This window comes from Triticum dicoccoides, chromosome 3B, assembly GCF_002162155.2.
Source record: "Triticum dicoccoides isolate Atlit2015 ecotype Zavitan chromosome 3B, WEW_v2.0, whole genome shotgun sequence".
Lineage (NCBI taxonomy): Eukaryota > Viridiplantae > Streptophyta > Magnoliopsida > Poales > Poaceae > Triticum > Triticum dicoccoides.
The window spans coordinates 800,872,250-800,884,160 of NC_041385.1; the positions used below are offsets into that span (position 1 = coordinate 800,872,250).

Below are 11,911 nucleotides of genomic sequence, written 5' to 3' on the forward strand. Positions count from 1 at the left end.
GCACCAGCACTTCTTTGGACAAGTTGTTCAGCAGGTAGCAAAGGACCTGCTGGTCCTCCCGGACCCAGATGGGGTGGAGAAGGTTGGGCGCCGATGATTCCTTCCCGTCTTTGTCCTTGCTGACGAGGAAGCGGGTCGGCTCCAGTGTGGTGCCATCGGCATAGCCGAAGACATCCGCAGCTCGCATCTATGGCACGATCTGGGCGCGCCACATGATGTAGTTGGTGCAGGTAAGTTTCTCCGTGACCTGCTGATTGAGGTTTTGGTGGGAGGAACAGGAGGAAGACATGGCTAGGGCACTAATGGAGATGAGCTAGGTTAGATGATTTGGAGGAAGGCTCTGTATACCATGTGCGATGCGGAAACGTCTTACCCTTTCGTGGGGATGTGTTGCATGTTATATTGAGGGTTGCGAAGCCTGATCACGCATACAAAGGTTTTTGGAGATACAACTTGAGGGGAAGAGAGACACGAGATAAAGGAGCTAGTTACAACCGAATACAAGATAAACCATGCGTATAGCTATCCTATCTACTCCCTCCGTTTCAAAATAGATAACTCAACTTTATACTAACTTTAGTACAAAGTTGAGTCATCTATTTTAGAACGGAGGGAGTATCTCCTAACTACAAGTGAGTATCTCCTCCTCATGCGTTACATCATATTTAACAAATATGAGTAGCGACAGATGTTTGCGAGATGATGGCTTCAGACTTAGTGATATACTACTTTGTAAGGTCTTTATGAGTAATTAATAAAGTGGCTGGAAGCATCGCCCAAGATAGGGGCCAGGGGTCATCCTCCTTTATTAAGAAAACTAAAAATTCACTACACAATTGCAAGTATGTCGTGTGTAGGTGATAATACCTGGGACCTGAAAAATATCATTTGGTTTATCACGTTTTAGAGGGTCTATTCGGCGCGTCTTTTTGGACCAAAACAGTAAATTTACGGGTTTGACCATTTTTCTGGGATCTTAAGATGCTCTCATTCCCGGTTTCACCCCACCGCACTGTCTCGTATGCTGCGGGAGGGAACCCACATGCAAAAACATCAACAATTAGCAACACATCACAGGTTGTTCAAACATGACCCATCCAAATTACTCTCAACTTAACAAAGTTCTCACAGAACTAATACACCAATAGGATAACGTCTAATGATGAACATATAAGTTTCTTTACCTACGGCTCCCCATTTTGCAGATAACGTCTAATGACACACTACCACACATAGTTTTCCAGTCCCAAAGTTCAAAATCATTAGAGCAGCAAGCATGCAGGACATGCTTTGGGCTAATATTTCTCACGGCGAATGATGTAGACCATCATCGTCAACTGCGCCTTGTTCTCCATCAGCTGGAAGAGGCAGAGGTCCCCCTCCCGCAGGCGGTTGTCGCGCGCGAAAGACGGCCATCCTTTGATAACCCTCATCTGCTGGCTCGAGGCTCGCTTGATATGCGTATATCGCAACTTGGTAGACCATGATCTGCTCTTCCCCTCCCGCTGAAGTACTAAGTTGATTGCATTACACTTGCCACCATGATGGCCAGCAGCGAACTTCTCGCCAAGATACCTAGCCGCATACCGAAATCCAAAGTTCTGGTTACATACATAACACGGGCAAAACATTAGAATGGCACCACAGATGCAATACTTGCGATCTTTTTTCCTATTTATCTCATCAAATGATACGAATGGAATCGAGGAACTTACTAGGATGGGAGGGTTAATATAATGGCTGCTATCCCGACATACATTGATCTTGCCCATGATAGCAACATAAAAGGGCAATTCTGAGTCTGACCCAATGTCCTTAATTTTCACCAGCACTTTGTTCTCCTGTGCTGGTGTTAGACAAGATCTGTCAGGCAACATGAAGGGAGGCTCAGAACCTTCTTCAGAATTGTTAGATACATCATACTCTTCATGTTGTGAAGAGTACTCCTCACCTGTACAAATTTTCACATGAATCAAACATATTATAACATGAACTGAAGTTTGACACATGCATCCTAGAAGTGGCAACATCTTAGTGGTGTGTTGGCATACCATTGATAGGTGGTTTGGTCTTAACACCACCCATCTTGGTGATTCTCCTTCCATGATTAGAGCCAATGTCAGTTGTTCTTCCAGGGGAATGACCAATACTCAATTTGCCAAGGATGTGGACTGTCATTGTGAATCTTCTGTGCTTAGCATTTGTCATTGGTTCAAAGAGGCAGATATCGCCCTCCTTAACGAGATTTTCACCAGCAAAGTCGCCCAAAGAAAGGTTGCGCCGACCAGCATCAGTCAAGCCAGATGGCCTGATATGGAACTTGCACTCCCAAACCTTGTTCTTCCTAGGCACCTGGAGTATGATATTTGTATCTTTGCATGGCAAGTACCTGTGTGCATAATCCTTACGTATTACCTAGTGGAAAAATAGGTATAAAGTATTAGTGATACAGTTGTGCTGTTTTATATGATAGCTGAGTACTAAATAATTATGATGTTAAGACTATGACAGAGGCTAAATTGCTCTAACACACATGGATTCAATTGATAAGGAAATAATAACGTAGATTTAGTAATGTATATGCATTTTGTCCAAGCATATCCTTCAGAGGTTTTTGATAGTTAGAACCTGAACACTGACTTTCCTAAATAGCATCATACCAAGAAACTGTAAGTAGCTACAGACAGAGGAGAGCAGTTCATACAAAACGTGTATAGTAAATCTAGCGTACCAGATCACCATTGCGTTTCACATTACTCTTCTTCATCAGTACAACAAGCATAGGAATTTCCGGTCCAATCTTCTGTACAAATGCATGTAATTTCAATTCCTGTGCTTCTGTAAGATCGCACTGCCCTGATATGACATAATAATTCCTAACATCGTCGGACTCCACTGGATTGTCTATAGACAGATTGTCTTCTGCTGTAAAAAACAATTCAACAGTAAGAGAAGGTGTGGTGGAGGGTACTGAAAAATCTGAGTACACAATTTAACATCTTAACCTGAGGATTCTTCAGAAGAATAAGATCTTTCCTTCTGTCTTCCATCCGAATCTGATCCTTCGCTTGCTGAAGACTGAGTAGTACCACCACGGCTACTAGAATTATCAACATCAAATGTGCGAGAACAGCACCAGGTTTTCTCTTTACCATTGGAATCAAATATTGTAACCTCAAAGCGGGCATTTCCAAGGTATCGAAACATCAATGAATAGTTCTCTTCTATTCGATTGGTATCAACGAATGCTGCCCATCCATACTTCAAGATTGTTCTGTTCATACTCTCAGTGACTCCAACATCATACATGTTACCATCAGAGGTTTCTAGTCTGACTGTTCCCCACATCTTTCCTCCAAATTGGTTCACAAACCACTCTGGTATGACCTGTAACAAGAGAAGGAATGGTGCAAAAAATGTTTGAGGCAGCAAAAAAACACTAAACATCAGATAGCCCACTGAATTAAGAAATTAGGAAAGAAAGAAATAACTAACCAGGCTGTGCATGAAGTTGCCATTGATCTGCCTTAGAAACTTAAGCTTGATCTGGCAGCATTCACATGGATTACTCATCTTGGATATTCCTGTAAAACTAACCAGCATATATCATGTGTTTGCATAACTAATGATTCCCTAAAATCATTCAAGATCGGTATGATGCCCTCTCCGGATCTTTGGAATTATTCTAGCACGTAGTTGCAAGTGTGGTCTAGGTGGAGGTGGATGGTGTGTAAACAGCTTGCAACACTCTTAGGTGGATGGTTCTTTCACCCTTGCTTCTTCTCTAATATATGATACGCATGCGATGTGTATTCGAGAAAAAATATACGCAACTTAATGTTTCAAGCATCTAAAATACTACTGTGGATGCTATGCATCAGAGCTCAATTTTGACAGCATATATACATTCCATGCTTGTTTTGGGCAGCAGCATGAATTGGATAGTGCAAAACATGCTAGACATGGCACTTTAGAGAAGTGAGTTACCAGCTCGCCAGAGTGACCTGCGTCGCCTGGCGCTTCCACCTTGTCTCCTCTGCTCCCTGCTGTACAAGACGAACAAAGATGAACATGAGAAAGTTTGCAAAAAATGCATATCGGTCATAGGGGCAATAACTTTCATACTGGATCTATTGATCACTGGGCTCCATTTTTTACGATTTCACTAGGGGATAAAATGCGATCTAAATCAAATCAGTGATATCTCTTAAAAATAGAAAAAAAACATAATGGTTAACAATCACAGAACATTCAGTTTTATGAAATTCCTAGGTAGCACAACATGACTGCTTTGTATATCCTACCGGTTTGTAAAATTCAGCAGAAATAAACAGAAAGCAAAACCACAGTAAAACTAAAAAACAAATACTGCTGCTCTGTGCAGGTGTGGAAGAGGAGAAGACATGAATAAACTGCAAACACGATAGAACAGCTTTGCCAGAAGGAGCCTACCCTCACCACGGTGCTGGAGGTAGTAGTAGAAGGGTATGCTGGTCCGGTGGTCTTACTTATGGAGAAGAGAGAGCGTCTAGGGACTGGAAGGGCACACACAGACATAAAGTAATGAAGGGAGCTGTCATTTAAGCCTGCGTTGCATTTATATATAGACTTCTCATATTCCCAAGGCACTACTGGTAGTTTGACCGTCTGAGGACCCAAGTGGAAGTCTGTACCACACTCAACGAGGGGATGCTTGTTCACGCATGCAAAAATTGAATATTTCTACTCTATTTTCTACTACTATATAATGCTACTTTTACATCATATATAGCTTGACCCTGAAAACTTCGTCTTCATGCCATATACTACTCCAGAGTCCAGACTGAAATTAGGAAATTGCAGGCTGTCTTCAAATACGTTTGGTTTTTTTTTTCTTTCGAGAAGGAGATTAAACTTCTGCTCTCTGCATTAATCAATGCGCGCCGTTTATTTATTTATTCTACTCATTTCAGAAGATGTGTCTACCTGCAGATCCATATTCTAAGAAATTTCAAAATTCATTCATCTTACACAGCTTTGACATTTTTCATTAGTGGGATGCCAACTGAATAAACCAAAATGGGCGTGCACAGCAAGAAGAAAACCGTGCAATTTGATCAGGTCATCCAAATTCTAGTTAAGACCTTTTCTAACCAGAAAGCAGCATTGTAAGTATACCAATTCCGGAAGTTTACACACTGTTAGAGCATCTCCAACAGCCGCGCTAAGCGCCGCGCGCAAAAAACCTGTTTGCCGCGCGCGCTTCGGCTGGTTTAGCGCGGCCGCGAGCGCTGGCTCCAGCAGCCACGCTATAATGCAGCGGGCGCGCGCCGCTCCAGCAGCGCGCAAAAATACAGCGCGCGCGACTCGCCGGGCGCGCGCGAAAATGAGTTTGAAATAATTATCAAAATGCAATAAATATGTGAAATTTGTCCCAAACATTTTCCAACCAAATTCATGCCCACAAGTTCATCCAACCAAGTTCAAAATGCAAACTAAAAGTTCATGCCCACAAGACATAAATGAAAGACACATCAAACATCTTCCTCGTCTTCGTCCTCATCTTCTGAAGACGATTCTTCCGCCTCCGAAGATGAATCTTCCTCCCTATCCTCATCACGCATCGCATCACGTGAAGCTCCGACGGTGTTGGCAAGATTTTCAATGGCATCTTCATGGGAATGTGTTTGAGGAGGCACATTGAAAGACATTCCACCCATGGCCGGAGGTGCACCCATGCCTCCCATAAGAGTAGCGAAACTCATGCCTCCCATGGCGGCCATAGCGTCAGAGGGTGCTCCAAAGCCACCCATGCCTCCCATGGCGGCCGGAGGTGCACCCATGCCTCCCATGGCGCCGAAGCCACCCATGCCTCCCATGGCGCCGCCACCCATGCCTCCCATGCCGCCGCCACCCATGCCGCCAAGGCCGCCGCCACCCATGCCGCCAAGGCCACCGTCACCCATGCCGCCAAGGCCACCGCCACCCATTGTGCGGATCATGACTCTTTTTTGGATCAAAACTTCTTCACGGGAAAGGTTGACATCACTAGTGCAGAACCGGGCTTTAGTGCCGGTTGGCGAACCGGCACTAAAGAGTGGGGACTAAAGCCCCTCCCCCCTTTAGTACCGGTTCGTCACGAACCGGCGCTAAAGTGCAAACACGTGGCACGAGCCAGACCCGTGTACGTGTAGGACATTAGTACCGGTTGGTAACACCAACCGGTACTAAATGTTTGGGTGTTTTTTTTTTTAATTTTTGCTTTAATTTTGTGTTTTCAATTTGACTTTATTTTCCATTTAATTTTTTTTTGTTTGCTGGTATTTCACGATACTACAAATTGTACACGTTATGCATATATATTAAATAGATTTTCTCGTACGTAGAACCGCATATATATATATATATATATATATATATATATATATATATATATATATATATATATATATATAATATCATCGAATGTCTCATAGCCAACACCATTAACTATTCACACATACACATGTATATACATATACAATTTCTCCTACATGTTGCCTTGGTGCCTTCGGAGTACGATGACAAGTGGTTCATGGGGGCGGTAGCGGGTAATAGTATTCTCCTTTCGGATCTATGACCTGGTCGAGCAAAAATCCGGCTATTTCCTCTTGAAGTGCTTGTATGCGGTCCGATGGTAGGAGCTTATCCCGCACCGATCTGAACTGTTAAGAAGGAGATCAATATGCATGTGTGTTAGTTGTGTGACTAGATATCGATAATGGTGTGAATAGTGTTCTGACAAAAATGTACCCAGTCCTGTCTATCAAATCTGCTCCTTTCGCACGTCATCATGCGAATGTTCTCGCAAACATAGTATGCACACAGATTATTCCCTTTCGCCTGCCTCAGGGCCTTTACGAGAATGGAATTGAATCAGATAATGATTAATCAAGCATAATAATTAATTAATGATATTGAAACAAGAATTAAAAAGATGGTAGCTAGCTAGTACTACTTAATTACTTACCTTGGGTCGATGTCAAAACAACTTTTTTGGCCACGTGCCTGGAGTCACCTTGATGAACTTTGCCCATGCCCTGCCCGCCGGCAAAGAAAATTAATAAAGGGGTTATTAAATAGTTCATATCAGGAACTAATAGTTAATAATGATTGAAATTGCATGTTGACTATCCCCTTCACGATGGTGTAGTCTTTATCTTCTTTAGTTAGTGAGTCCAGTAATTCAACTTTTCCTTCCTTAATTTTAATGTCTAACAAGACCCAGTGCCAACTCCATACGCGCACGTTTGCATGTCTTAATTAAGCGGTCATGTGCATAAAATTAATCAACTACCGTAATCCGTATACACTTAATTATTAACATCTAGCTAGCTAGTAAGCAAAAACAGAATTTGTAGTACAAGACAGTGTGACTCACGGGAAGTTGTAAGGAAGTAGTATATCTTCATTGGTATTGAGGCGCTTTAAGAACTCTAGCATGCTTTCCTCTACAACAGCTTGACAATGTTCAATCTCCCATATGTCCTGATTAATGGTATTTGGGTCAATGAACCCAACGCCATAGTGTCCAGCTTTTTCATTTCATACATTTTCATCCTGCATATAATACCACATAAAAAGAATATAGTGAGGATAATTACATGTAATGATTGATCAAAATTATCACTACAAAACTAGCTTGAGACTTAAATTACAAAAAGAAATCACTTACAGACAATAGCAACTGACAATAGACTTGTCGAGTGCGTCTTGATTAAATAACTAAAATAGTTCTGGATACTCAATGGTCAGAGCTTTCTCATGGTAATAATGCTCATGCTTGACATTCACCATGAGGGACTCTCGATTGGAACTCTTGGTAATGTTCATGTACCATTGATGCAATTGATACATTCTCGTTGGGAGGTCCTTGACCTTGTCTGGATGGACCAAAGGTTTGCCCCGGACATATTGCCATGCTATTTCCGATTCTTTAAGCGTAGGCATGGGCTCGATTTTGAGGAGTTGTCCAACAGAGATATTGAGCATTTGAGCCTGCATTGTATGATCCTCTGTTATTACCACATCGCCATGCTGGGGAACGCTAACGGTTTGCCCACAATAATATTTGGCGCGCGTACTACTCCTCTCATGTGTTGTTGGCACAACAAGCGGGGGGATCGCTTGCACCGCCTGTTCTCCCAACTAGGGAACGGTTTTCCCGCATTTTTTGCCAGCTGCTTGTTGGCTCGAGCTTGAGCTCGCTTCCTTCCGTAGTCGTGCTCGATGTGCCTTCCTGATTTGGCGCTCATAGTCCGAGTCAACAGGCTTGGGAGCTGGTTCTCTAGCCATACGAATGACGTGGTCAATTACTTTCTCAGACACTTTCTCCTTTGGCGGCGGTGCCGGTTTCGGTCCAAAATGGGCGTCCACTTGGGCTTGCACTATGGCTGTGTTTTGCTCCTTAGTCATGTCGTAAGGCCTCTGACAAAGAGGAGCGAGGCTTGGACCATATTTATATCGCTTGCCTTCGTCTGTACTTCCTGAACTACCTCGACTCGTACCGCTACGCACCAAAGCTGCGGGATGTCTCTTCTGCGATTGCTGAGACGGCGGAGACGGCTGACGTGGAGTTGGACCAGGAGAAGTGGCCTGACGATGTGCCGGACTTGAAGCAGGAGGTGTGGCCTGACACGGTGCCGGACTTGCAACCGGAGAAGTGGCATGATGCTGTGCCGGGCTTGAAACCGGAGGAGTCAGCTCACGCGTTCGGGGACTTGGAGGAGGTGGCGGACTTCGAGGAGGAGTCGTCTCACGCGTTCGTGGACTTGGAGGAGCGGGAGTCTGCTGACTCGGTGGCGGACTTCCAGGAGTCGGCAGACGACGCGGTGTCGGTGGACTTCGAAAGATGATGCAATCCTTTCTCCATAGGATGATACGATGTATGGCCTCTCCCAGTGTGCGCTCGTATTCACCTCCAGGAATGTCAAGCGTTAGCCCCGAATATGGGTCCACCACTTCATCAACCATGACACGAGCATAGCCCTCTGGAATCGGGATGCAATGGTAGGTTGCTTCGGGGGTAACTGGAAAAGCAACACCGTCCGCCACCTTCATGGATATGTTCTTCATTTTGGAGTGTAGCTCGTAGTTAGTGTTCTTTATGATGTCATCCATAGGGTATTTATCCAGCAGTGTGTTGCCCGGGGCAGAACCAACGCCGCTTCTCGGCATGGATGGGACGGTGCTATCCAATGCTGGACGATCATCCGCTTGCTGCTGCCGCTGCTGAGACCCCCTTTCCTGGCTAAGTGAGTCGATCTGCTGTTGCTGGTGCTGGAATTTGAGTGCCAGGTCCGCATGCCTTTCTTCTAGGCCTGCGTCCTGCTTCCTCTGCTCCTCCTCCAGCTTCCTTTTCTTCTCCTCCTCCATCTTACTTCTTGCACGGCTCCTATAGTCCTCGTTCCATTCTGAAAAGCCCTCATACCAGGGAATAACGCCCATACCTCGTGTTCTTCCCGGGTGTTCAGGATTTCCCAGGGCGCGCGTAAGCTCATCGTTCTCTCTGTTGGGCGTGAACACCCCCCTTCGAGCTTCATCTATTGCGTCAATTATCTTTTGTTCGGCTCCTTTTAGACTTGCCTTCCGTGAAACTCCGCCTGTCTTCGGGTCCAACGCTCCCCCATGCGCATAGAACCAAGTTCTGCACCTGGGGGGCCAGTGCCGGGTAACCAGAGTGACCCCTGCATCCTCCATCTCTTGCTCAGACTTATCCCACTTAGCAAATCCCACCGCGTAGCCACCTGGACCCAGCCTATGGAACTGCGTCTTTCTTGCAGCATTTGCCTTGTTTTTCATCGACCGTTCCTTAGATATTTCTGAATCCTTGAAGGTCACAAAATCGTCCCAGTGCTCTCTTTGCTTCTCTAGTGTTCCCATGAATTCTGGAGTCTTCCTTTCATTAGCGAGGTAGTTGGCCCATACAGTTTTCTTGTGGGTGTTGAATGCAATTGCCATCTTCTTAAGAGCAGCGGCCTTGACTTTCTCCACATCTGCTTCAGTGAAATGATCTGGTAGGGTGAAATGTTCCATCAGAGATTTCACAAGGTCTTTTTTGGCTCTTTTGTCGACCCAAGTAACACCTGGACATTTAGTCTTTGGCTCTTTCCATTCTTGAATGGAGATCGGGAGTTTGTGCTTCACAAGAACTCCGCACTGACGAGTCCACTTGTTCACAATGTTCTTAGGCGTGAGGGGTTCACCACTAGGTTTGATGGATTCGATGTGGTACTTTACACCATCCTTCAACAATCTGCCCGGGCCTCGCTTTGTCTTGCTGTCTGTGGAAGCAGATTTGCTCGATCCGGAGGGCTGAAAGAAGAAAGATCGATTCGTTAATATATCTTCAATAAAAAAACATGTGATGATCACCATGATGCATGCTTATATAAATATACCTCGTCGGTAGTGTTTGTTATTTGAAGATCAGCATTGTCTGTGTCATCACAAACATTGTCTGTGTCATAATCATAATCATAGTTCATGACTTCATCAGCCCGGTCGTCGAGATCGATTATCTTTTCATCACCCTCTCCGGTATTGTTAAGATATTGGGAGCCGTCATCTGCTTCATTCAGATCATCTAGCCTGTGAGGGCTGCATATGATGTCGAATAATTCCTCTTCTCTCTCTCTGCCGGTATTGTCCGCCATAGCTTTTACTTTACTAATAATACAGAAGAAATATAAAACAATTTAGTATTCAAATTACAATGCATGGATGCATTTAATCAATAAGGAAAATATGAATCTCGAATACATCCTCTCGAATATATAATCTCGAATACATCATCGTCTTAATATATATAATCTCAAATACATCGTCTCGAATATTATATATTGAATACATCACTGGCTAGGTACCTAATAAAGATCGAGTACTATAGAAGAATCTAGGGCGCCACTCGCGGTTCCTGGGGCGCGGGCGGTGCACACCCAAAGAGAAGGAACCATCACAGGATCATATCTCCGGTCATCTGCCCAAAGAACCCGCCAAGTAGTGGAGAACCTGACGTCGTCCATAGCAGCCATGTAGCGATGGACGTGCTCATCTTCCTCCCTGACACGGCGACGCACCACCTCCGGCGGGGCCGTCTGGCTCTGCACCGAATGTGGCCCAGGCGAACGCCACCAAAGAAAATCAGGGTCGACGACGGGACCCGAGGTCGGGTTCCTCACCAAACGGCGCGCCCCTCCAGGTAGCACCTCCCAATGCCAGCCCGGCGGAGCCCAGTCCCGGACATGGGTCCCCTGAAGCATGACGTCGTCGCGAACGGGTCGACGGCGAGGATGCGGGCCGGGCATATCGTCGAGAACAAATACTATATGCCCGCAAAAAGTAACATTTTTTAAATGATTAGATTGTGATAACTAAAATTCTATATATATGCAAATTCTAACAATTTGACATTAATCTAATTCATCTAACTAAAACTAATTCTAAAATTTCCTGATTATACAACTAACATTTCCATAACAATTCTAATATTTATATAACTAAAAAACAGAAAAATTGCTAACATTTCTATAAATATTTCTATAACAAAAAACAGAAAATATTTATAACATTTCTATAAAACTAACATTTCTAATATTTATATAACTAAAAAACAGAATAATTTCTAACATTTCTATAACTAAAAAACAGAAAAATTTATAACAAACAAACTAATGTGTGTAGTGTGTGTGTGTGTGTGTGTATTGTGTGTGTGTGTGTGTGTGTGTGTGTGTGTAGTACTGTGTGTGTGTGGACATGGCGGCCGGGGCGAGCTCACCAGCGAGGCGACGACGAAGGGGCGACGGGACGGGGCGACGGGACGGGGCGGCGACGACGGAGTGGGGCGGCCGGGGCGACGGGACGGGGTGGCGACGACGGGGCGAGGCGGGGCACG

At 44.6% G+C, this 11,911-nt stretch overlaps 1 protein-coding gene across 1 annotated transcript; it reads right to left on the bottom strand.

Moving 5' to 3' along the window:
- Positions 1-1,295: 1,295 nt before the first annotated feature.
- Positions 1,296-4,065, bottom strand: LOC119282331 (B3 domain-containing protein Os03g0619600-like; the record flags this gene model as incomplete). Its single annotated transcript, XM_037562595.1, has 7 exons — positions 1,296-1,601; positions 1,716-1,951; positions 2,052-2,415; positions 2,732-2,925; positions 3,006-3,387; positions 3,496-3,584; positions 4,005-4,065. Coding segments are annotated over 7 exons (1,632 nt in total), but the record flags the coding sequence as incomplete, so codon positions are not given.
- Between the last annotated feature and the right edge of the window lie 7,846 nt (positions 4,066-11,911).